General features: G+C 44.6%; 1 protein-coding gene across 3 annotated transcripts in view; it reads right to left on the bottom strand.

Moving 5' to 3' along the window:
• Nucleotides 1-23,316, bottom strand: part of LOC144599649 (uncharacterized) — a 34,108-nt gene extending 10,792 nt beyond the window's left edge. Inside the window, exons 1-20 of one of the 3 annotated variants that reach the window (XM_078410807.1) lie at nt 23,075-23,316; nt 21,575-21,616; nt 19,013-19,127; nt 16,818-16,933; nt 15,698-15,786; nt 13,630-13,761; nt 11,544-11,639; nt 10,497-10,634; nt 8,788-8,829; nt 7,057-7,203; nt 6,828-6,951; nt 6,692-6,723; nt 5,856-5,982; nt 5,270-5,301; nt 3,567-3,713; nt 3,338-3,461; nt 3,202-3,233; nt 2,358-2,484; nt 1,772-1,803; nt 69-215 (exon numbers count right to left, since the gene is read on the bottom strand). In XM_078410807.1, coding sequence (XP_078266933.1) covers nt 69-215; nt 1,772-1,803; nt 2,358-2,484; nt 3,202-3,233; nt 3,338-3,461; nt 3,567-3,713; nt 5,270-5,301; nt 5,856-5,982; nt 6,692-6,723; nt 6,828-6,951; nt 7,057-7,203; nt 8,788-8,829; nt 10,497-10,634; nt 11,544-11,639; nt 13,630-13,761; nt 15,698-15,786; nt 16,818-16,933; nt 19,013-19,127; nt 21,575-21,616; nt 23,075-23,198 — 1,965 coding nt within the window. In that variant the 5' untranslated portion in view covers nt 23,199-23,316. The remainder of the gene's footprint in view (nt 1-68; nt 216-1,771; nt 1,804-2,357; nt 2,485-3,201; nt 3,234-3,337; nt 3,462-3,566; nt 3,714-5,269; nt 5,302-5,855; nt 5,983-6,691; nt 6,724-6,827; nt 6,952-7,056; nt 7,204-8,787; nt 8,830-10,496; nt 10,635-11,543; nt 11,640-13,629; nt 13,762-15,697; nt 15,787-16,817; nt 16,934-19,012; nt 19,128-21,574; nt 21,617-23,074) is intronic. The other 2 variants (XM_078410809.1, XM_078410808.1) reach the window with 2 other exon arrangements.
• Nucleotides 23,317-27,023: the final 3,707 nt, after the last annotated feature.

Raw genomic sequence — 27,023 nt, 5'->3', positions numbered from 1 at the left:
ATAGCGTTGCTGTTGCCTGTGGCTGGAGACGATGCAAAGATCAATGTTCCCGCAATCTCCTCTCTTACCTCACTCAATTGCCTGCGATGGATCCCATCAGGTCCTGGGTTTTTATCCACCTTATTCCTCGTCAACACCTCCTCCTTCGTAATCTTAAACTGCCCTTGCACATCAGGATTGTCCACACTGATATCGCTGTCCTCCATGTCCTTCTCCTTGGTGAAAGCAAATGCAAAATACTACATCCACAGACTCCAAACACTAATTCCTTCCTTTATCCTTGAGTGGTCCTACCTTCTCCCTGGTTTCCCTGGACTATGAACAAGAGGGTTTTCGGCACATTATGCACATTGCTGCAGCATAATTGAACCCCATGTCAAAATTGAAACGTGTCAAAGCCATTCATTTAGTTTACCATTCAGATTGCCAGATCGGCCCCCAACGCTTAGCTGAGGGAAATTGTGGTTCATTTTGCCATTGCGTTTCAGACATGTGGTCCGTCAGATGCAATCGAGGAGTTGTCATTCAGAGAGGAGGTAGAAATTGAGCATTAACACACATGCAGAAGCAACAGGCATGTCAACACATGATCATGCCAATAGGCAATGAATAAGATCAAGAATACATCTTTGAGATTCTAGAGGAAGCTAATCCAGTGATGGAGATGCTCCCGATAGAACTGGATTAGTAAAATGGAAGCAGGCAAGGCAAAGTTTGGTTGCAGAGATTCAGAAATTCAGAGAAAGAACGTTAAAAAAACCCGGAAGAAGGCAGGCAGCAGATCAGCAATTTGCATGAGAGTGGGCTGAGAGAAGTCTTATTCCACTTTAGTGCCATTGATTGACTATGAAGCAACCATGGGATTGAATGATCGTAAATCCATGCTGACTCGGAACGATCCTGTTACTGCGATCCAAATGCTCCGCAATTTCGTCTTTTATAATTGACTCCAGCATCTTCCCCACCACTGATGTCAGACTAACTGGTCTATAATTTCCCGTTTTCTCTCTCCCTCCTTTCTTGAAAAGTGGGATAACATTAGCTACCCTCCAATCCACAGGAACTGACCCGGAATCTATAGAACATTGGAAAATAATCACTAATGCGTCCACAATTTCTAGAGCCACCTCCTTAAGCACCCTGGGATGCAGACCATCAGGCCCTGGGGATTTATCAGCCTTGAGTCCCATTAGTCTACCCAAAACTTTTTCCTGCCTAATGTGGATTTCCTCCAGTTCCTCTGTCACCCTAGGATCTCTGGCCACTAGAACATCTGGGAGATTGTTTGTATCCTCCTCAGTGAAGACAGATCCAAAGTACCGGTTCAACTCGTCTGCCATTTCCTTGTTCCCCATAATAAATTCCCCGGCTACTGTCTTCAAGGGACCCACATTTGCCTTGACTATTTTTTTCCTCTTCACATACCTAAAAAAGCTTTTACTATCCTCCTTTATATTAATGGCTAGTTTACCCTCGTACCTCATCTTTTCGCTCCGTATTGCCTTCTTAGTTATCTACATGCTGTGGGCTAACTGAACCGAAATTTAAATGCATCAAAGCCATTCTTTTCATTTTGTATCTGCAATGATCTCCTTGTAGTATCACTTCCAAGGTGTATTTCTACAAAGCATATAGAATTAATTGGGCATAGGTGGATTTCATTGACCTGCTTACTGTGGGAGAAAGGATGAATTATACCAGGGACTATGTGCGATTGTAAAGAAAAGGTAAAAGGGCACTGGACCATGTTCAGCATTTGCTGCTTCCTTACCATGTCCTCTGTGGAAACTTGCTCCGACTGATCTAATAGAGAGAATTAAAAAAAACACATCAGAAGAGAGGCACAGAGGGGTACAGGGGCAGCACAGCACAGTGGCACAGCGGTAGTGTTGCTGCCATACAGCGCCAGAGACCCGGGTTCGATCCTGACTACGGGCGCTGTCTGTACTATGGAGATGGTACATTCTCCCCGTGACCGTGTGGGTTTTCTCTGGGTGCTCTAGTTTCCTCCTACACTCCAGACATACAGGTTAGTAGTTAATTGGCTTCGGTAAAGATTATAAATTGTCCCTGTTGTGTAGGAAAAGCTAGTGTATGGGGATTGCCTGTCAGCGCAGACTCGGTATGCCGCACTTTTTATTCACTGGAGAAAGCAGGAACGGGATTCTGATCTGGGATGATCAGCCATGATCATATTGAATGGTGGTGCTGGTTCCAAGGGCCAAATGGAATGGCCTACTCCTGCACCTATTGTCTATGTTTCTGTGTAAGAAGAGAGTTGTTTAATTGTAATCACATGAGGTCAGTCAAGTTTCTTGCTCTGGTGTGGATGATTATCCCTGGTGATTCCAACAAACCTTGAACTGCCTCAGATGTTCCCCCTTCACAATTCTCAGAATTTCCGCTCTGCCCTTGCAAAGGTGAAGTGGAACTTTGTTCTCCTTCCGTCACCTCATCGCAGTATTTACTTGAGGCACGAGTCTCCTGAAAGAGAGCAGAATGTGCAAAGGCCATTAATTTAGTTTATCTTTCACATTGCCAGATCATGGAATCATTTTTTAGCTGAAGGAAAATCGTAGGTCAAGTTGCCATTGTGTGTCAGACATGTGATGTATCAGATGCAATTGAGGAGTTTTCAATCGGAGAGGGGTTGGAAATTGTGCATTTGCTCACTTGCAGAAATAACAGTCATGTCAACACACAATCACACCGATGGTCAATATACAAGATCATAGAGATCATACGAGAACAAACCAATCCAATGCTGGAGATACTCTCAGTTCAGTTGCATTTGAAAGTATGGAACCAGGCAAAGCAGAATTTGGTTGCACATGTTTAAATTCATATTGCAATAAGTTATTGACAGGGAAAGATTATTAAAAAGAAAAGCTGAAGGAGGCTGGAAGCAGATCAGCAATTTACATGAGAGTGGGCTGATGGAAATCTTAATCCACTTCAGTGCAATTAACTATGAGGCAAATATGGGATTGATTGTTTGCTTGTTTGCTTGTTGGATTAAAATATACATCACGGAAACAGGCCCTTTGGCACGCCGAATCCATGCTGACCGTTGATCAGCCATTTACACCAGTTCCATGTTATCCCACACTAATATTAACTCCGGACCGTTTAAGATCAATTTACATAGGAACGCCAGACCCGCATGTCTTTGGGATTTGACCCGCAGGTCTGCTTCCTTACCTTGTCCTCTGTAGAATCTTGTTCTGACTGACCTAAAAGAGAGAATGAAATAAACATATCAGAAGAGTTTTTGAAAGCCCCATAATTACATTCACACGAGATCAAGCAAGCCCCTTGCACTGTGATTCTAACAAACCTGGAGCCTCAGTTGTTCTCTCTTCATCATTCACAGAATATTCTTCCTGCCTTTGCAGAGTTGAAAGCTCACTTTGCCCTTGTTCCATGGCCCCAAAACTGTAGTTATTCCCAGAATTATTCTCCTGGAAGAGAGCATGATATCAATTGTTTATCAAAGGAATAGCGTTGCTGTTGCCTGTGGCTGGAGACGATGCAAAGATCAATGTTCCCGCAATCTCCTCTCTTACCTCACTCAATTGCCTGCGATGGATCCCATCAGGTCCTGGGTTTTTATCCACCTTATTCCTCGTCAACACCTCCTCCTTCGTAATCTTAAACTGCCCTTGCACATCAGGATTGTCCACACTGATATCGCTGTCCTCCATGTCCTTCTCCTTGGTGAAAGCAAATGCAAAATACTACATCCACAGACTCCAAACACTAATTCCTTCCTTTATCCTTGAGTGGTCCTACCTTCTCCCTGGTTTCCCTGGACTATGAACAAGAGGGTTTTCGGCACATTATGCACATTGCTGCAGCATAATTGAACCCCATGTCAAAATTGAAACGTGTCAAAGCCATTCATTTAGTTTACCATTCAGATTGCCAGATCGGCCCCCAACGCTTAGCTGAGGGAAATTGTGGTTCATTTTGCCATTGCGTTTCAGACATGTGGTCCGTCAGATGCAATCGAGGAGTTGTCATTCAGAGAGGAGGTAGAAATTGAGCATTAACACACATGCAGAAGCAACAGGCATGTCAACACATGATCATGCCAATAGGCAATGAATAAGATCAAGAATACATCTTTGAGATTCTAGAGGAAGCTAATCCAGTGATGGAGATGCTCCCGATAGAACTGGATTAGTAAAATGGAAGCAGGCAAGGCAAAGTTTGGTTGCAGAGATTCAGAAATTCAGAGAAAGAACGTTAAAAAAAACCTGAAGAAGGCAGGCAGCAGATCAGCAATTTGCATGAGAGTGGGCTGAGAGAAGTCTTATTCCACTTTAGTGCCATTGATTGACTATGAAGCAACCATGGGATTGAATGATCGTAAATCCATGCTGACTCGGAACGATCCTGTTACTGCGATCCAAATGCTCCGCAATTTCGTCTTTTATAATTGACTCCAGCATCTTCCCCACCACTGATGTCAGACTAACTGGTCTATAATTTCCCGTTTTCTCTCTCCCTCCTTTCTTGAAAAGTGGGATAACATTAGCTACCCTCCAATCCACAGGAACTGACCCGGAATCTATAGAACATTGGAAAATAATCACTAATGCGTCCACAATTTCTAGAGCCACCTCCTTAAGCACCCTGGGATGCAGACCATCAGGCCCTGGGGATTTATCAGCCTTGAGTCCCATTAGTCTACCCAAAACTTTTTCCTGCCTAATGTGGATTTCCTCCAGTTCCTCTGTCACCCTAGGATCTCTGGCCACTAGAACATCTGGGAGATTGTTTGTATCCTCCTCAGTGAAGACAGATCCAAAGTACCGGTTCAACTCGTCTGCCATTTCCTTGTTCCCCATAATAAATTCCCCGGCTACTGTCTTCAAGGGACCCACATTTGCCTTGACTATTTTTTTCCTCTTCACATACCTAAAAAAGCTTTTACTATCCTCCTTTATATTAATGGCTAGTTTACCCTCGTACCTCATCTTTTCTCTCCGTATTGCCTTCTTAGTTATCTACATGCTGTGGGCTAACTGAACCGAAATTTAAATGCATCAAAGCCATTCTTTTCATTTTGTATCTGCAATGATCTCCTTGTAGTATCACTTCCAAGGTGTATTTCTACAAAGCATATAGAATTAATTGGGCATAGGTGGATTTCATTGACCTGCTTACTGTGGGAGAAAGGATGAATTATACCAGGGACTATGTGCGATTGTAAAGAAAAGGTAAAAGGGCACTGGACCATGTTCAGCATTTGCTGCTTCCTTACCATGTCCTCTGTGGAAACTTGCTCCGACTGATCTAATAGAGAGAATTAAAAAAAACACATCAGAAGAGAGGCACAGAGGGGTACAGGGGCAGCACAGCACAGTGGCACAGCGGTAGTGTTGCTGCCATACAGCGCCAGAGACCCGGGTTCGATCCTGACTACGGGCGCTGTCTGTACTATGGAGATGGTACATTCTCCCCGTGACCGTGTGGGTTTTCTCTGGGTGCTCTAGTTTCCTCCTACACTCCAGACATACAGGTTAGTAGTTAATTGGCTTCGGTAAAGATTATAAATTGTCCCTGTTGTGTAGGAAAAGCTAGTGTATAGGGATTGCCTGTCAGCGCAGACTCGGTATGCCGCACTTTTTATTCACTGGAGAAAGCAGGAACGGGATTCTGATCTGGGATGATCAGCCATGATCATATTGAATGGTGGTGCTGGTTCCAAGGGCCAAATGGAATGGCCTACTCCTGCACCTATTGTCTATGTTTCTGTGTAAGAAGAGAGTTGTTTAATTGTAATCACATGAGGTCAGTCAAGTTTCTTGCTCTGGTGTGGATGATTATCCCTGGTGATTCCAACAAACCTTGAACTGCCTCAGATGTTCCCCCTTCACAATTCTCAGAATTTCCGCTCTGCCCTTGCAGAGGTGAAGTGGAACTTAGTTCTCCTTCCGTCACCTCATCGCAGTATTTACTTGAGGCACGAGTCTCCTGAAAGAGAGCAGAATGTGCAAAGGCCATTAATTTAGTTTATCTTTCACATTGCCAGATCATGGAATCATTTTTTAGCTGAAGGAAAATCATAGCTCAAGTTGCCATTGTGTGTCAGACATGTGATGTATCAGATGCAATTGAGGAGTTTTCAATCGGAGAGGGGTTGGAAATTGTGCATTTGCTCACTTGCAGAAATAACAGTCATGTCAACACACAATCACACCGATGGTCAATATACAAGATCATAGAGATCATACGAGAACAAACTGATCCAATGCTGGAGATACTCTCAGTTCAGTTGCATTTGAAAGTATGGAACCAGGCAAAGCAGAATTTGGTTGCACATGTTTAAATTCATATTGCAATAAGTTATTGACAGGGAAAGATTATTAAAAAGAAAAGCTGAAGGAGGCTGGAAGCAGATCAGCAATTTACATGAGAGTGGGCTGATGGAAATCTTAATCCACTTCAGTGCAATTAACTATGAGGCAAATATGGGATTGATTGTTTGCTTGTTGGATTAAAATATACATCACGGAAACAGGCCCTTTGGCACGCCGAATCCATGCTGACCGTTGATCAGCCATTTACACCAGTTCCATGTTATCCCACACTAATATTAACTCCGGACCGTTTAAGATCAATTTACATAGGAACGCCAGACCCGCATGTCTTTGGGATTTGACCCGCAGGTCTGCTTCCTTACCTTGTCCTCTGTAGAATCTTGTTCTGACTGACCTAAAAGAGAGAATGAAATAAACATATCAGAAGAGTTTTTGAAAGCCCCATAATTACATTCACACGAGATCAAGCAAGCCCCTTGCACTGTGATTCTAACAAACCTGGAGCCTCAGTTGTTCTCTCTTCATCATTCACAGAATATTCTTCCTGCCTTTGCAGAGTTGAAAGCTCACTTTGCCCTTGTTCCATGGCCCAAAAACTGTAGTTATTCCCAGAATTATTCTCCTGGAAGAGAGCATGATATCAATTGTTTATCAAAGGAATAGCGTTGCTGTTGCCTGTGGCTGGAGACGATGCAAAGATCAATGTTCCCGCAATCTCCTCTCTTACCTCACTCAATTGCCTGCGATGGATCCCATCAGGTCCTGGGTTTTTATCCACCTTATTCCTCGTCAACACCTCCTCCTTCGTAATCTTAAACTGCCCTTGCACATCAGGATTGTCCACACTGATATCGCTGTCCTCCATGTCCTTCTCCTTGTTGAAAGCAAATGCAAAATACTTATACCACGCCTACATTCACAGACTCCAAACACTAATTCCTTCCTTTATCCTTGAGTGGTCCTACCTTCTCCCTGGTTTCCCTGGACTATGAACAAGAGGGTTTTCGGCACATTATGCACATTGCTGCAGCATAATTGAACCCCAAGTCAAAATTGAAACGTGTCAAAGCCATTCATTTAGTTTACCATTCAGATTGCCAGATCGGCCCCTAACGCTTAGCTGAGGGAAATTGTGGTTCATTTTGCCATTGCGTTTCAGACATGTGGTCCGTCAGATGCAATCGAGGAGTTGTCATTCAGAGGAGGTAGAAATTGAGCATGAACACACATGCAGAAGCAACAGGCATGTCAACACAAGATCATGCCAATAGACAATAAATAAGATCAAGAATACATCTTTGAGATTCTAGAGGAAGCTAATCCAGTGATGGAGATGCTCCCGATAGAACTGGATTAGTAAAATGGAAGCAGGCAAGATAAAGTTTGGTTGCAGAGATTCAAATACAATTTGCAATAAGTAATTGTCTGGGAAAGAACGTTAAAAAAAACCTGAAGGAGGCAGGCAGCAGATCAGCAATTTGCATGAGAGTGGGCTGAGAGAAGTCTTATTCCACTTTAGTGCCATTGATTCACTATGAAGCAACCATGGGATTGAATGATTGATTGTTGGATTGAAATATGCATTCAACTGGTTACTGTGGGAGAAAGGATGAACTAGGCCAGGAACTATAAATGACTTCAAAAAGGTAAAAGGGCCCTGAATCTTGGTCAGCATTTTCTGCCTCCGTACCTTGTCCTCTGTAGAATCTTGCTCTGACTGACGCCATCTACACTCACCAATAAACCAGTCTTGCACATAGTCACACATAGTTTTTCTGATTATGAATATTGTCACCAAGGTGGCAGCGGCAGCAGGCAGAGTAAAACAATGGTGCTGGTGAGTGGGCTGGGGACTTACCTCCTGTGCCCTTTGGGGGTTTCGCAGTCGGCTGCAGGAGGCACCCTGGAGCTCAGCGGCTGAGATGTGGCCGTGAGGCGAGGGATGGTGTGTTCGTACGTCGATACGTCCCGTTGGAGGAGTTGGCGGAGTGGTCCGCCGGAGGCCCTGCAGCAGCCTGGGGCTCCATTAGATCGGGCCCTGCTCCAAATGGATCGGACGCGGCCAGCAGTGGCATAGAGTAGTGGAACAGCAGTGGAGAACATCAACATATTGCCTGGCCAGGCTGATCCTTTCAACTCCAACCCAGTGCCGCCGCCAGAACAACTGGCCTTTGTGGCCAAGTTAAGACGAACATTTTTAAACAACTCACAACTTGAAGGGTACAAGGCACCAGAAATGTACAGCAGTGCGATCTACTATTCTTACATTCTTGTACTTAAATATAATTGTACCTCATGTACAGTGTGATTGTTACCGAACCGTTTGGAAAAAACAATTTCACTGTACCTACTAGGTACATGTGACAATAAAGTGCCATTGAACCAAATAACGGAGAAAAGATACACAGTAACTGAGACATAAACTCCAGCAAAATTAATTCATTTATGCATTTCCTACCTTGTTCACTGGTAATTTTAGACGCCATTCGTTGTAGTCAACCTAAGCAAAAAAAGACCTGCTGTTAAACAATAAAACTAATATGATTGCACTTTCCAGGGGAGATCTTTATCTCTGATGACTAAAGATAACAGCAGCTGATCATGTCATCATGTCGCAGATGTACATGGTTCTGTTGACTTCAATGTTTCGATGGATGCAGCCAGCAGTCACTGATCTTGCATGAGTTTAATACGAGCAACTCAACACAGTTCAGTCTTTGATAGAATATGATTTTGAAAGCAGCTTCGTTTAGTTTAGTTTTTAGTTTAGAGAAACAGTGCGGAAACAGGCCCTTCGGCCCACCGAGTCAGCGCCGACCAGCGTTCCCCGCACACTAACGCTGTCCTTCACACACTAGGGACAAGTTACAATTTCACCTAGCCAATTAACCTACAAACCCGTATTTCTTTGGAGTGTGGGAGGAAACCGGAGCTCCTGGAGAAAACCCATGCAGGTCACGGGGAGAACGTACAAACTCCATACAGACAGCACCTGCAGTCAGGGTCGAACCCAGGACCCTGGCACTGTAAGGCAGCAACTCTACCGCTGCGCCACCATACTGCCAGTTTGGTCCTTTTCCTTTTAGACAGGATAAACAGATGCACATTGCATAAAAGATTCCAACACTATGCAATAGTGTTACACCAGAAATATATGTTATTCGTCCAAATAAGCTGCCAAATGCTGGGAAGTACCAACTTGAAGTCACAGTTCCATGTATTTGCTGTTTTAACACTCCTTGACACAGACATAGACTGCAGAGCCCTAAACCTGAAACCACACAATCCATTGGTGACGCCAGTCGGTTCTTTATCACCTCTCCCAGAGATGGCATAGTTTTAGTAAAAGTGAAGAAAATAATGACTGTATTGTCTAGGTATCATACTTGTGGGAGGCAGGCTGGATTAATCAGAGTATCTAGAGCTATCTACCACTCAATGCATCAGAGCCACAGACATTGACCCCTGTTCAAACATCTTGCCAAACGTGCCTAAACTAAAAACCCAGTGAAAACTCAAAAGACCTGGAAGGTGTAACTTTTTGGCGTAATATTGAAGCTTGTCTCTGCATAATATATTACATGCTACAATCTCAAACAATGCAAAAACAAGGAATGGAAGAACAACAAAATTGAGTGAGAGTTAGCGACCTCAGTGAGATAATGTGGAAAATTAAAAGTCTGTGTTTTAAATAAATAAATGTTGCTAGCAGTTACTACAGGGAATGCTTTTAAGCCCCTCCGGTTCTGTAAATCACAGCACAAATGCCTAATGTAAATGGCACTATTGCGGAATGTGCCATAAATTAAAACTCATTGCTATTTTTAACTAAAACCAGACAAAGTGGACCCGTTGGGCCCAAACCTCTCGTGCATTGGTGCAGGACCCTGTCCTTCCCCCCCCCCCCCCCCCCTCCCCTCTCCCTTCTCCCCACTCCCCCTTTCCCCCTCCCTTCCCCTCCTTTTAAACTTTAAAATGTTAAAGTTAAAAATATAACACCGATTTCAATAAATCTACTTGCATTATCACTAAAGTGACAATTGTGAGTAAGGTGGGCCTAAAATTGTCGCGATATCGTGTACCGTTTTGGCTGAAGTTCAGTCACAAATAAGATAACAAACGAGAGTTTTAGTATATAGATAAAAGCACTAATGACAAGCATCTTACCTGAGATTTTTTAAATTTCAAATCTGATGGAAGATTAATGCAATCTTTAATTTTCCGATATTGCATATAGTTGTAGTCAAATTCAAATCGTTTTAGTTGAAATGTAAGAATTTGTGGCAACTTCTTAAAATAATATCTCTGCAAAACGCAAGGTGGAGATGAACCTTCTTTTACTGTTACATCAACACAAGGCAGAAATTTGAATAAATGGTCGCATTTCATATGTCCCATCCGTCCACCACTTTGTATTATATATCCTTGGCCTAGATTGAGTGGGTGTGGAGAGGATGTTGTCAACTAGTGGGAGAGTCTAGGACCAGAGGCTATAGCCTCAGAATAAAAGGACGTACCTTTAGGAAGGAAATGAAGAGGAATTCCTTTCGTCAGAAGGTAGGGAATCCGAGGAATTTATTGCCACAGAAGGCTGTGGAGGTCAAGTTAATGGATGTTTTTAAGGCAGAGATTGATAGATTCTTGATTAGTGTGGGTGTCAAAAAGGCAGGAGAATGGGATTGAGAGGGGAAGATAGATTAGTCATGATTCTCTGCCTCAGGTGGAATTCTCCGCCTCAGAGGGCAGTGGAGGCCAATTCTCTGAATACATTCAAGAGAGAGCTAGATAGAGCTCTTAAGGATAGCGGAGTCAGGGGGTATGGGGAGAAAGCAGGAACGGGGTACTGATTGAGAATGATCAGCCATGATCACATTGAAGGGCCGAATGGCCTACTCCTGCACCTATTGTCTATTGTCTATTGATTGAATGGTGGAGTTTGGAATGGTGGAGTAGATTTGATGGGCCAAATGGCCTAATGCTGCTCCTATAACTTATGAACTTATGAGAATATATTGCAAATGAACCTGCATGCTGTGGTTACACAGACCCTGCCAGTGAAGACACTGTGCTCACATCCAGCAATAACTAAGGGCTAAGAACTAATTTCACCTTGAAAAATATGATTTTCTGCCAGTCACCTGCATCTATTACTTCTCCCTTTAACAGGTAATGAAGAATTAGAAATACCAGGATGACCAATTCAAAAAAACTTACTGATGTTGATTCAGTCTTTTCCCCACAGACGTCGCAATAACATTTGTTGTCGCCTTCCATCGTTTCCACGCTCAAAAACGCGCCAAGAGATTCTTCCTTTACCAAGAAACAGATCAGAATAGAAATGTTCCTGTACATGTGTAAAACACGAGGCATTGAGTACAAGAAGTAGACATTATGCCAAGGGTGTACAAGTTGCTGAGACTGCAGCTTGAGTATTGTGGGTAGTTTTGGTTGCCATAAAATGGGAAGATTGTGATTCTTCCCAGAGAGGGTGCAGAAAATGGCGTTGCTGGGACTGGAGGGCCAGAAACAGAGAAACATAGAAAATAGGTGCAGGAGGAGCCCATCGAGCCAGCACCACCACTCATTGTGATCATGACAGATCATTCACAATCGGTAACCTGTGCCTGCCTTCTCCCCATATCCCTTGATTCTACTATCCCCTAGAGCTCTATCTAACTCTCTTTTAAATTCATCCAGTGAATTTGCCTCCACAGCCTTCTGTGGCAGAGAATTCCATAAATTCACAACTCTCTGGTTCAACATTTTTCTTCTCACCTCAGTTTGAAATGGCCTCCCCTTTATACTTAGACTGTGGGCCATGTTTCTGGACTCCCCCAACATTCGGAACATTTTTCCTGCATCAAGTTTGTCCAGTCCTTTTATAATTTTATACGTCTCTATAAGATCCCCTCTCATCCTTCTAAACTCCAGTGAATACAAGCGCAGTCTTTCCAATCTTTCCTCATATGACAGTCCCGCCATCCAAGGGATTAACCTCATTAACCTACGCTGCAGTGCCTCAATACGCTGCAGTGCCTCAATAGCAAGGACGTCCTTCCTCAAATTAGACCAAAACTGCATAAAATACCCAGATGTGGTCTCATACAACTGCAGAAGGACCTCTTTGCTCCTATATTCATATCCTCTTGTTATGAAGGCCAAGATGCCATTAGCTTTCTTCACTGCCTGCTGTACCTGCACGCTTACCTTCAGTGACTGTTGCACAAGGACACCCAGGACTCATTGCACCTCCCCTTTACCTAATCTGACGCCATTGAGACAATAATCTGCCTCCTTGTTTATGCCGCCAAGGTGGATAACCTCACATTTATCTACATTATACTGCATCTGCCATGCATCTGCCCACTCACGCAACCTTTCCAAGTCACCCTGCATCCTCCTAACATCCTCTTCACAGTTCACAATGCCACCCAGCTTTGTGTCATCTGCAAACTTGCTAGTGTTACTTCTAATTCCATCATCCAAATCATTAATTTGTTTTTGTAAATAGTTGTGGCCCCAGCACCGACCGAGTCTTGCGGCACTCCACTCGCCACTGCCTGCCATTCTGATAAGGACCCGTTTATTCCTACTCTTTGCTTCCTGTATGCCAACCAATTCTCTATCCATGTCAATACCCTAACCCCAATATCATAGAATTAGACTGGAGGACTGAGCGGAGGTGTTCAGTGAAACGATCGCAAGACCAAGCACAGGCTCGGCGATCGTTTCGCTCAACACCTTAAGCTACCTGATCTCTCAGTTACTCAGCACTTTAACTCCCCCTCCCATTCCCAATCTGACCTTTCTGTTCTGGGCTTCCTCCATTATCAGAGAGAGGCTCAGCACAAGTTGGAGGAACAGCACGTCATATTTCACTTGGGTAGTTTACACCTCAGAGGTATAAACATTGACTTCTTCAACTTCAAATAGCCCTTGATTTCCCTCTCTCTCCATCCCCTCCCCTTCCCAGTTCTCCCACTAGTCTTACTGTCTCCGACTACATTCTATCTGTGTCCCGCCCACTTCTCTGACATTAGTCTGAAGAAGGGTCTCAACCCAAAACATCACCCATTCCTTCTCTCCAGAGATGCTGCCTGTCCCCGCTGAGTTACTTCAGCATTTTGTGTCTACCTACTGATTTCTCATGATCGGTTCCTTTCCATTAAAATTTTACTCACTACAGTATTTGGACTTTTTCCAAGTCTAAACTCGTGCAGGTCATTGATTACATTTTCCAGCATAACTGCTGGGAAACTCCAAATGTTCAACATATTTGACTTGCACTTTTTAAACTTACCATACATTTAAACTTTACAAAAGTATTAGCTGAACACATAGATAGAGGTATATCAAGGAAAAGATTCTCGTTGTCCAACGGTTCCTTGCATTTTGAACACATAATTGAGTGAACCATCGTGACCTGATAAATCTGAAAGACACAAGACAATGAAGAAAATTGAGCTTATGGTCCATGAGTAGGAATTTAATAATACTGAAAAGAAAAACAATATTTTAAAAATCACATTATAAAATTTATTAAGGAATAAAATTACTTGTGAACAAACGCCTTGTCCGTGCTTGTGGCACAGTGGCGCAGCTGTAGAGCTGCTGCCTCACAGGACCAAAGGCCCCGGTTTGATCCTGACCTTGGTGCTGTCCATGTGGAGTTTGCACATTCTCCCTGTGACAATGTGGTTTCCTCCGGTTGCTCCGGTTTCCTCCCACATCCCAGACATGCTGGTTTGTAGGTTAATTGGCCTCCGTAAATTAACTCTAGCGTGCAGCATGGGGCCGCGAAAGTGGGATAACATAGAACTAGTGCGAACGGGTGAGCTATGGTCAGTATGAACTCAGTGGGCCGAAGGGCCCGTTTCCATGCTGCACCTTTCAATCAATCTTATTTAGCCCCGTACGGAACTTCACATGGAGTTTGGCGCAAAGGTGAGAAGTGGTCTGTTGTTGTTCTCTCTGTGAGTCTGAGCCTAGATGACTCTGAGCCTACCAATACGTCAAAGCTTCAACCATTGCCTAGTGATGAAAATTGTTCTGAGGATTACAGAAGTGACTGATGGGATGGATGTAGGTGTCTTTCAGGGTTTGGGCACATGGAAATGAACTAATGGTTTGATGGAGGTGCTAATTTTTCATCAGGTAAGTAATAAAAACGATCAGAGGAACTTTAACTGTACTGATCGAGACTTATTGGTCAACTATCTGTATTTCCTTCCTCATGTCGCCAAGCATGCATTTCAGTACCAAATCATTCAGTGGAGCATGGATGGGGTCTGCTAACCCAGAGGAAGATCGGATATTCTGCACCCATGGTGTGTACCGCACATGGAGATTTGAGCTCATTGAAGGAGAGGCGATTGTAGGGGATGCTCTCATTTCAATCCTGCCACCAGGAGGATGGTATTGGAGTCTGAAACTGTGACTTCCCGGTTCATGAACTGCTTCCACCCAAGAACCATCAGACTCTTGAGATCTACAAACATAAACTAAACTATGAACTGCCTTGGTTGCATGAAGGACTGCCAGTTTTTAGCAATAAAAAGGGTTTTTAATTCATTGTTTTTTTTTGTTTATTATGTTATCTATGCATAATATGCTGACTTCTCTCGGATAGATACACTAGAGCTCCGCAGAACCAGGCTAAGACTTATTGCCATTTACAAGGAGATTCACAAAATCACGCCATCAAATCTTCCCTCATCCCAGAGCACCAACCGCCATGAAACAAGACAAAATACTGGTCCCTACATCATCAACTTGCTAAATTTCAATAAACTTTGCTACCAATATTCCCTTTACCCAAGGACGATAAGGGAATAGAATATGTTACCACCCATCACACGTGCCGCTCCTGATGTTCAGTCATTTAAAAAGAGGATTGAGCAACTAGATCTCCTCAACCTGGTCAAAAAGGCCCACTTCAAAATTTAATCACTCATCTACTCACTCCAACCTGTGCGAGATAACCACTTATGAGGTGTTTGTGTAGTAATCAACCAGAACCAGGTGAATCAAGGACCAGAGGACCCAAGTTTAAAGTGAAGGGGAATATATTTAATAGGAATTTGATGGTAACTTTTTCACACAGAGGATGGTGGGTGTATGGAACAAGCTGCCAGAGGAGGTAGTTGAGGCTGGGACTGTCCCAATGCTTAAGAAAGTTAGACAGGTGCATGGTTTGGAGGGATATGGACCAAACACAAGCAGGAGGGACTCATGTAACCGGGACATGTTGGCAGGTGTGGGCATGTTGGGCCGAACGGCCTGTTCCCACGCTGTATCACTCTATGACTCTAAACAGAAGCACCGTTTAAAAGCTAATTATGTCGAGTACAACCATGGATCAATCTTACCTTCAGAATATTGTTCTCCTCGACCATTCTGGTGCTCAGGTTGCTCATCAGATTACGGAAACATACTTCAATATCGTTCTGTTTGGAAACTTTACAAAATTGTTCAAAAATGTTGAAGTGAGCATGCAAGCTTAACAAATACCTTAAAAACATTAGCATCGATTTCCTGGTAAGTACAGATAACAGTAGATTATATTTTCTTGAGGATTAATTGTAAAATATGAATTGCATAAATAACCAAAGAAATGCTGGGAATACTCAGCAGGTCAAACAACCTCTGTGGAGAAAGGAAAATAGAGGTGACATTTCACGTTGACGATCTTTCGCCAAATTGTGATGGAAGATTGTCAACCTCAAATATTTTCTATGTTTTTGTAGAAATCTCTCCGGCCCCATTGTGACTGCACTAACCATCAACTTGCCCTGCAGTCAATTTTCAAAACCATCGTCGCTATCTATAATACCACCTAGGTGAGCACCAAATCAGCTTTGCAGAGCAATGGTGTTACCAAAAGGGTTTTTTCCCCCCATGCTTCCATGAATGTACAATTAATTTGCAAGCATTTTACTGCCCATTTATTGCCCATTCTGAACTGACCTTGAACTGATCTAAGCCATTTTAAGAGCCCATCACATCAAAGTCCATCACATAATGGGGTCATATGTAAGCTAGAATGGCAGTGTTCTTCCTCTAAAGAACATTAGTAATCCGGATGGATTTTTAAGACAACCAGTAGCTTTTGTGGATATTATCCGTGAAACTGGCTGGGTTTTTCTTCCAAATGAAACAATTTAAATTCTGCATATTTGGAATTTGAACTCAGGTCTCTGAATTACATGTCCAATGTTTTAACAACTGTCATGGCAATTGTAAGGCCATGACTCGTAATTGTAATTTCACGCCCATAAACATGTACACCCCTACAGTATTGATAATATATGATTTAATTTTTAGGCTTTGGATTTGCCCTTCCTTCGTGACTCTACAATACTGGCTCCACTCATGGACCAACTTAATTGTAAATAGATCAATAGACACAATTCAAACAATTGGAAAAACACTTTTTAAAATATAAAAGAGCTGCTAGCTGATGAAAGCACTGACTTATCTCGTGCTTACCATCTAATTGCAAACAGGTGGTCAACTTTTTTGTACACACGGAGTTAGTCTGTTCACTTGTTAATTGTTCAAACAATTCTTTCAGCGCAACTATTAAAAGATCTGGACTTTGTGATCTGGAAAACAAAATGAAATAGGTAATTTCAAAATTGATTTTAGCCTCCGAATAAATAGCAATCATATTTAAAACAGGAATAACTACTTGGGCACATAAAACTTCAAGGAATTAAATTTCATGCTTCAATTCTCAAATTGAAAGTACAAAAACTTGCAACACCTGTTATATGAGCTTCCAGGTAGTTAAGGGGCTGCTATGTAGGTAGAAAAACATCTTTAATAGAGACACAAGGAACTGCAAATGCTAGAATTTGGAGCAAAACCAAAGTGCTGGAGGAACTCAGTGGGTCAGACAGCTAATGCGATGGGAATGGATAGGCGATGTTACGGGTCAGGACCCTTCCTCAGACTTTAAATGAACGGGCTAATTTTTTGGATGGTATCCCACTTCGCGTGATAGAATACTTTGGATATTGATTCTCTTTTGTTACAGTTTGAAATTGGCATTCTAATTTTCTAATGTATGATTCCATAAAGTGAAAACCACATGTTACATTTTTCAACCTGAACACTGTGGCAGTGCAGCTTAGACCCTTGGCAATGGACCCTTGGTTTCAAAGCCACAGGTATAGATTTGTTTTTAATTATTTCCAACACCTGTACGTGCAAATGTTTGGCATGACTCCCTTTGCCTGCCACATTCAGAACGTTGCAAGTGTATTTTGGGCATATGCAGAGTAGTTTGCATATCAAGCCCCACACTGGTTTAGAGTCATAGAGCACAGAAACATGCCCCTGTCCAACTTGCCCACGCTGGCCAACATGTCCCATCTACACTTGTCCCACCTGCCTGTGTTTGGCCCATACCCATCCACACATGTCCTATCCATCTACCTGTCTAATTGTTTCTTAAATGTTGCAATAGTCCCTGCCTCAACTACCTCCCCAGGCAGCTCGCTCCATACACCCACCACTCTTAGTGTGAAAAAGTTACCTCCAGACTCCTCTTTCCCCCTGAAACCAAAAATTTGAAAAACCTGATTCAGCTAACACTAAATATTAACCTCACATAGAAAACCTGAAGTGTGTAGGAAGGAATTGCAGATGCTGGTTTACATTGAAGGTAGACACAAAATGTTGGAGTAACTCAGCGGGACAGGCAGCATCTCTGGATAGAAGGAATGGGTGATATTTTGGGTCGAGATCCTTCCTCAGACTTGGAAACCTGGAGTTCAATGACAAGTAGAAATCCCCACCTTCAACCTTTGAATAAACTGTGCCTTCTGTGAAAAGAACTAAACTCAGAATATCTATCCCATACATATTTTAATTTCAAAATAATCTTGTAACGATCAAATAATTTTCATCTTTCTAATTTCTACATCCATTTTTTAAATGTAGTTTGCCAATCAGGATTGAATAATGAACAAGCAAAAAAAAACACAGCTGTTGTAAATGATCAATTCTTTAGACTTTAGAGTTACAGCACGGAAACAGGCCCTTCAATCTGCCAAGTCCACGCTAACCAGCAATCACCCCATACACTGGCACAATCCTACACACTAGGGCCAATTTACAATTTTAATGAAGACAATTAACCTGCAAACCTGTATGTCTTTGTAGTGTGGGAGGAAACCAAAACATCTGGAAAAACCCCACATGGTCATAGAGAGCGTACAACCGCTGTACAAACACCCGTAGTCATGATCAAACCCTGGGTCTCTGGCACTGTAAGGCAGCAACTCTACTGCTGCACCACTGTGCTGCCCTTTTTCTCATTTCTCACCTCACAGTTTCTGCTCAGCTTTCTGTGTATTTCCAATACTTTCTGTTTATAAATTAGTACTGAAGAATACACAGCTTTGAGTTGTGGGAATCTCCATCACATTCCCTCCCCTAATAATATCTTACTTGCAATTTTCTGGGTTGCATTATCTTTTCCAAATATCAGTTCACCATCAATTTATAAATTCTGATTTATTTTGTCAAACAGAATATTTACTTTTCAGAAAAATCTCTACAAAGAATTACCACAAATATAGTAGTCAATAGAAACATTTTTTCTACGTAAAAATATAGCGGTGAACAGAAACAATATTTATTACATAAAAATGCTACAAATAGAGTGGCCATCTTACCTGCTAATGCAATCTTTAACTTCTCGAGTCATGAACCATGTTTGAAGTAATGTGTTCAGATAACATGTGGCTCCCTGATTATTCAATCCGACAAAATTCATTTCTGAATTTGATCCTGAGTAATTTGAAGTGAAAGGAAAAGTTGTTTTTGAATCCCAGTGGTATCTATTCTGTTCAAGGTTTTTCCATTGCAATTACCTACATAATTGTCACGATGTAAGAAAGCAAAAAGGTTTAGCTTGGGCCAAAGGGGATGAGATTAATTAAGATGCTTTGCCCAGTTGTTGAAAGCAGACTTCAGAAAAGATTTTAACAGGATTTTGAAAAAAAAGAATATAGAGCATTAAAGAGAATTATTCAGGGTATATTAAGGATCAGGGATGCAATGGTTGACTGAATGATCACCTCAGAGAGCACAGTGAAATGAGGGTAGGAAGAGGTCAAGTGTTACACAAATAGAGACTGGTGTCAGGGGTTATGGGGAGAAGGCAGAAGAGTGGGGTCGAGAGGGATAGATAAGCCACGATTGAATGGCAGAGTAGACTTGGTGGGCCGAATGGCATAATTTTTCTCCCATAACTTATGAACTTATGACTGCAGGCAAATGTACAGACAAGCATAGAAGGCTAGGTTGAGTGAGATCAAGGTGAATTGACTGAAAATGGCAATCAATAAGATGAACGTATATATACTTACAAAACATAGAAAATAGGTGCAGGAGTAGGCCATTCAGCCCTTCAAGCCAGCACCACCATTCAATATGATCATGGCTGATCATTCAAATCAGTACCCTGTTCCTGCTTTCTCCCCTTGATTCTGTTAGCCCCAAGAGCTATACCTAACTCTCTCTTGAATACATCCAGTGAATTGGCCCCCACTGCCTTCTGTGGCAGAGAATTCCACAGATTCGCAACTCTCTGTGAGAAAATGTATTTCCTCATCTCAGCCCTAAATGGCCTACCCCTTACTCTTAAACTGTGACCCCTGGTTCTGGACTCCCCCAACATGGGTAACATTTTTCCTGCATTTAGCCTGTCCAATCCCTTAAGAATTTTATATGTTTCTATAAGATACCCTTTCATCCTAAATTCCAGTGAATATACACCCAGTCAACCCATTCTTTCATCAAATGTGTAAATTTCCCCGGTGCGGGACAAATAAAGGAATATATTATTATTATATCCATTCTTTTATCAGATCGCCTAATTTATTTGTTCCCTCCGTCTTAGAACACTAATCCTTGGGTGTGATATCTCATTGTACTTAGAATTGAATCTTCGACATCTTACCCATAGCCTTTCCGCCAAACTATGATAAAAATAAACATTTCAGACATATGGAACCGTGGAGGATTTGAGATGGAGATGGTCGGACCATGAGGGTGACTGCACACATCCACACCTCTGCTATTCCTATTAGGCTTTAAACTAGGGATGCCATCTATCTCACTCCCAAATACGGGACAAGGTGACATCACCACCCCACGCCCCACGCCCCACGCCCCGTGCCCCGCGCCCCGCGCCCCACGCCGGCGGCCATGTGCTCCCGCTCCACCAATTTTTTTTAGATTTTTAAACTTTTATTAAATTCGTATCTTTTGTAGGAAAGAAAATTCTACATTATTTCAATCAATGTCTTTTCTGCATAAAAATGAAGATCCATTTCCTGCTTTGTTCAGACTGATTCCAGACGCCATTGTCAGCGATGCACTTTGGTTTACTTTGCCCGGTTCAGAACCTGCCCAGTATTTTTGCCATGGTCAGGGCTGGGACCCTGTGACTGCGGCCTCCGCTCTCTCCTCGCCCTCCTCTGTGGCCCTCGGGTACAAGCAGGGCTCGGCCACTTGTGAATCTGTGGAATTCTCTGCCTCAGAAGGCAGTGGAGGCCAATTCTCTGAATGCATTCAAGAGGGAGCTAGATAGAGCTCTTAAGGATAGCGGAGTCAGGGGGTATGGGGAGAAGGCAGGAACGGGGTACTGATTGAGAATGATCAGCCATGATCACATTGAATGGCGGTGTTGGCTCGAAGGGCCGAATGGCCTCCTCCTGCACCTATTGTCTATTGTCCCTTGGGGGTGGGAGAGCCATGCCTGGTTCCAGGGGAAGCAGCTGGAGCCTGGGCCTGGGCCTGGGCATGACCGGGTAACCTTAGCCTGAGTTGAGCCAAGGGGAAAGGCAGCAGCAGCAGCAGCGGTGAGGCCGGGCGTTGGTGGAGGTGTAGGCCGAGGCCTGGGCCTGGCGCTGGGCCTGCCCTCAGATCCGCCTTACCCCCCTCCTCTCCCCGGCCGGCTCAGTGCCTTCCCCACACTGCCCAGAGTCCAGTGGCATCAGCGCAGCAACATTCTCTGGCCCCCCCGAGGGCTGTCAGAGGGAGAGCTACCGCTGTCTATCCACCGCACTGAACATCCCCACACCGGGACGGGACAGGGCTCTTCCCCATCCCCGCTCCACCAATGATGGTCACCCAGGCCGGGAGGCGGTGTCCAGGCCTGCAGCACCCCCCCCCCCCAATTCGGTTGATCTACACTGTATTTTGAGGGTTTGCCAGCGATGTTTCTTTACCTTGGTTCTTGCCATTTGACCAACCCATTATACTCTTGCATTCTGCAAAACATTACCAAAAATGTTATGAAGTCATCACACACATCAAATAGGGGGAGAGGGGAGGGGGGAGAGTGGGGAGGGGAGAAGAAGAGGGGGGGAGGAGAAGAGGGGGGTGGGGAGAAGAGGGGGGAGGGAGGAGAGGGGGGGAGGAGGAGAGGGGGGGAAGAGGAGAGGGGGGGAAGAGGAGAGGGGGGGAAGAGGAGAGGGGGGGAAGAGGAGAGGGGGGGAAGAGGAGAGGGGGGAAGAGGAGAGGGGGGGAAGAGGAGAGGGGGGGAAGAGGAGAGGGGGGGAAGAGGAGAGGGGGGGAAGAGGAGAGGGGGGGAAGAGGAGAGGGGGGGAAGAGGAGAGGGGGGGAAGAGGAGAGGGGGGAAGAGGAGGGGGGGGAAGAGGAGAGGGGGGGAAGAGGAGAGGGGGGGAAGAGGAGAGGGGGGGAAGAGGAGAGGGGGGGAAGAGGAGAGGGGGGGAAGAGGAGAGGGGGGGAAGAGGAGAGGGGGGGAAGAGGAGAGGGGGGGAAGAGGAGAGGGGGGGAAGAGGAGAGGGGGGGAAGAGGAGAGGGGGGGAAGAGGAGAGGGGGGGAAGAGGAGAGGGGGGGAAGAGGAGAGGGGGGGAAGAGGAGAGGGGGGGAAGAGGAGAGGGGGGGAAGAGGAGAGGGGGGAAGAGGAGAGGGGGGGAAGAGGAGAGGGGGGGAAGAGGAGAGGGGGGGAAGAGGAGAGGGGGGGAAGAGGAGAGGGGGGGAAGAGGAGAGGGGGGGAAGAGGAGAGGGGGGGAAGAGGAGAGGGGGGGAAGAGGAGAGGGGGGGGAGAGGAGAGGGGGGGAGAGGAGAGGGGGGGAGAGGAGAGGGGGGAGAGGAGAGGGGGGGAAGAGGAGAGGGGGGGAAGAGGAGAGGGGGGGAAGAGGAGAGGGGGGGAAGAGGAGAGGGGGGGAAGAGGAGAGGGGGGGAAGAGGAGAGGGGGGGAAGAGGAGAGGGGGGGAAGAGGAGAGGGGGGAAGAGGAGAGGGGGGAAGAGGAGAGGGGGGAAGAGGAGAGGGGGGAAGAGGAGAGGGGGGAAGAGGAGAGGGGGGAAGAGGAGAGGGGGGAAGAGGAGAGGGGGGAAGAGGAGAGGGGGGGAAGAGGAGAGGGGGGAAGAGGAGAGGGGGGAAGAGGAGAGGGGGGAAGAGGAGAGGGGGGAAGAGGAGAGGGGGGAAGAGGAGAGGGGGGAAGAGGAGAGGGGGGGAGAGAGGGAGGGGGGAGGGAGAGGGGGGGAGAGGGGGGGAGGGGGGAGAGAGGGGGGGAGAGGAAGGGAGAGGAAGGGGGAGGAAGGGGGAGGAAGGGGGAGAGGGGGGTCACAAATTGGTAAAATATCGCACACGTTTTGCAAAAGTGCCTCAATTTGACAAGTCGAGGATTCGTCTTATTGTTGGTTCAATGCTAAAAGATGTGTCTTTGCGGTAGCGCGGCTATGACCAAACAACAACTTACTGTGATAACGGGCCAACGGCTTCCAGTTGATAAACCGGACCATGAACTGGCCAAACGGGACAAACGCATAAAGCCACTTCAGCGTCCGCACGATAATTCTGCGAATAGTTTTAAAAGGCCACATCAGTAAAACGGCGCTTCTTTTTATATCGACGGAACCCGACCGCTCTCAACTTTTTCGTTATTTTACAAAAACGAAGCTTGGACTTTCGGTTTCGTTTGTTCTGTGAACCATACGACTGTCCACACGGAGCGAAAGGAGAAGGAAGTTCATGTTTCAATTTACTGTAATTGGCCCCGTGTTGCAAACAAGGTGAACGGCAGAGTGTTGCTTTGTTGGGATTTAAAACCACCTGCTTCCCTTCAAACTGAGGTTCCAGGTGCTGGTTCCCTGGTGTCTGTTGTCATCGATTATGTTTTTGGATCCTTTAGGTTTGATTTGAGTTTATTATTGTTATAAGTTAATTTGTTCATAAGTGATAAGAGCAGAATGAGTCCATTCAACCCATCGAGTTTACTCGGCAATTCAATCATAACTGATCTATCTTTCCCTCAACCCTATGCTCTTGCCTTTTCCCCCTGAAAACTTCAATACCCTTACTAATCAAGAACCTGTCAATTCATGCTTTCAGGACATCCAGGTTCAGGAACAGCTTCTTCCCTACGGCCATCAGGATATTATATACTACAACCTCCAATAAGGTTTCCCTTATCACCGTTACTTTTTTGCATATCTTTCATTCGTTGTTCTTTATCTCTCTACATCATCATCTACATCTCTCGTTTCCCTTATCCCTAACTTGTCTAAAGAAGGGTTTCGACCCATTCCTTCCCTCCTGAGATGCTGCCTGTCCCGCTGAGTTACTCCAGCTTTTTGTGTCTGTCTTTGATTTAAACCAGCATTGCAGTTCCTTTCTACACAACCTCCAATAAATTCTGAACTACATAGACTTGGGGGCCTTGGTTTTGTCTTTTTGCACTATAATTGTTAGTTTTTTATGTGTACTGCATATATGGATGTATATATGGATGTCTTTTATGTATACTGCATATATAGATGTGTGCGTACAATACACACACCTATATATATGCAGTGATGGGATGAATAAAGTTCAATCGTTTTATATATATATATATATAAAACGATAGGACTTTATTCATCCCATATATATATAAATAAAATGACATAACGATATACACTGATGAGCCAAAATATTATGACCACCTGCCTAATATGCTGTTAGTCCTCCATGTGCCGCCAAAACAGCGCCGACCCACCGAGGCGTGGACTCTACAAGACCCCTGAAGTGCCCTGTGGTATCTGGCACCAAAACATCAGCAGCAGATCCTTCAAGTCCTGTAGGTTGCGAGGTGGAGCCGCTGTGGATCGGACTTGTCGATCCAGCACATCCCACAGATGCTCAATCGGATTGAGATCTGGAGAATTTGGAGGCCAGGGCAACACCGTGAACACTTCATCATGTTCCTCAAACCATTCCCGAACAATGTGTGCAGTGTGGCAGGGCGCATTATCCTGCTGAAAGAGGCCACTGCCATCAGGGAATACCATTGCCATGAAGGGGTGTACCTGGTCTACAACGATGTTTAGGATGCGGGAACCTGGAGCAAAATAAAAGAGAGATGCTGGAAGATTTTGGGGGGGTCGGGCAGCATCTGTGGAGAGAAATCGACGTTTCGGGTGCTGAACTGAAAAGGGGAGAGAGGAGTTTGCCCATATGGAGAGGTGAAGGGAGGGGTGGGGCGAGAGGTGAAGGGAGGGGTGGGGCGAGAGGTGAGAAGCACTAGGTGGATCAATGGGAGGACGGGTTGATTGGTAGATAAGGGTCAGGTAGGGAAAGGTTGGGATAGTGACATAGGCTGAGGTGGTCAGCTGGGGCACAAAGGCAAAGCATGAAACAAAATAAGGCAGAGGTGGTGGCAGATAGGTGGAGCAGAGGTGGGTGGGTGGGGAGGGGCTCCAGTGCGAGGAGTGTGTGGAGATGAACAGGTGGGGTGCGGGGAAATGAACAGGACTAGAGGCAGCTGGGGGAGATCGTGGGAAGAAGGTCGACGTGGGAACCAGTTGGTTTGTTGTGGTAGATGTCAGTGGTTAGTTTGTCTCTAGAAACATCGAAACATAGAAAATAGGTGCAGGAGGAGGCCATTCGGCCCTTTGATCCAGCACCGCCATTCATTGTGATCATGGCTGATCGTCCACAATCAATAACCCGTGCCTCCCTTCTCCCCATATCCCTTGATTCCACTAGCCCCTAGAGCTCTATCGAACTCTCTCTTAAATCCATCCAGCGATTTGGCTTCCACTGCCCTCTGTGGCAGAGAATTCCACAAATTCACAACTCTCTGGGTGAAATCCTTCTCTCCTCAGTTTTAAATGGCCTCCCCTTTATTCTAAGACTGTGGCCCCTGGTTCTGGACTCTCCCAACATTGGGAACATTTTTCCTGCATCTAGCAATGGAGACAGAGAGATCAAGAAAGGGAAGAGAGGTGTCCATGTGAATTTGAGGGCTTGATGGAAGTTTGTGGTGGGCGCTTTGTGTAGCACTGTTCACTGTAGCCACCTTGATCTCCCATCATCAGCCATTTTAATTCCCTGGCCTACTCTTTCCTCTTTCACTCCAAATGTAGGGTCTTGAATTGAAAAGTCAACTGAACATTTGTCTCCATTTATAGAAATTATTTGGATGAAGGCTTTGAAAGTAAGGTTGCTAGATTTTCTGCTGATGCTGAGATGAGATAGCACAGAATCTTATACCCAGAGTTGGGGAATCAAAAACCAGAGGACATACGTTTCAGGTGAGGGAGGAAAGATTTAATAGGAACCTGAGAGGCATCATTTTTTTATGCAAAGGGTGGTAGGTATATGGAAAAAGCTGCCAGAGCAGGTAGCTGATGCAGGTACTACCACAACAGTAAAAAAAACATTTGGACAAAAACATGGATAGGATAGGTTTAGAGGGAATGTGTAGGAAGGAACTGCAAATGCTGGTTTAAACCGAAAATAGACCCAAAAAGCTGGAGTATCTCAGCAGATCAGGCAGCATCCCTGGAGAAAAGGAATAGGTGATGTTTTGGGTCGAGACCCTTCTTCATACTAAACATGTCTAAAGTCTGAAAAAGGGTCTTGACATGAAATGTCACCTATTCATTTTCTCCAGAAATGCTGCCTGACACGGTTGAGTTACTCCCAGCTTTTTGTGTCTGTCTTAGGTTTAGAGGGATATGGGCCAAATGCAGGCAGTGGGACTAGTGAAGTTGAGGGCATGTTGGTCGGCATGGGCAAGCTAGGCTGTAGGGCCTGTTGCTGCATTGTTTGACTCTGACTCTATCCAGTGGTTTGTTTGGTACAAAATCATTGCTCACACAGGTTTTGACTGTGAGGCAGAAATGCTGCAGTAAGTGAGTGTTTAGCTGTCACACAATAAGCTGGTCTGTATGAAACAGCATTCATTCCTAAGTAAGCAGCCACATTATGATTTCTAAATTAAGCACAAGGGCACATATTAGTCGACCCATTCTCAATTGTCTCATTTCCAGTAAGACCAGAAGTAGGCATGCGGGAGACGGGCCAGAGCATCATTTTTACATTTTGTACATTTCCTGATATACCCAACTATGTACTCTTGCGCAATAAAATGCCCCGCACTGTATCAAAAGAGATCATCTGTGCTTTATAATCAACATCAGCATTGTTTGCGAGACTTTGCATTAACAAAGTCAACTGACATTTTAGTGTTAGGAACAATCGTTAAGCTCAGGCATTGTGTTGCAGAGACTTGCTATTTAGTTCTGAGGGGGGGAAATACGCCTCTGTAGTTAGTATCAACAAAACTGGAATGAAGAGAGAAAGATTACATTTTGGATCAGATTGTAATCTTGGGCAAATGCTTATATGTACTATCTGTAACTTACTGGTACTTGCATCAGGTT

This window comes from Rhinoraja longicauda, chromosome 13 (assembly GCF_053455715.1).
Source record: "Rhinoraja longicauda isolate Sanriku21f chromosome 13, sRhiLon1.1, whole genome shotgun sequence".
NCBI classification, from domain to species: domain Eukaryota; kingdom Metazoa; phylum Chordata; class Chondrichthyes; order Rajiformes; family Arhynchobatidae; genus Rhinoraja; species Rhinoraja longicauda.
The sequence above is the reverse complement of the archived record's forward strand: the minus strand, read 5'-3'. Positions and strand labels throughout refer to the sequence as shown.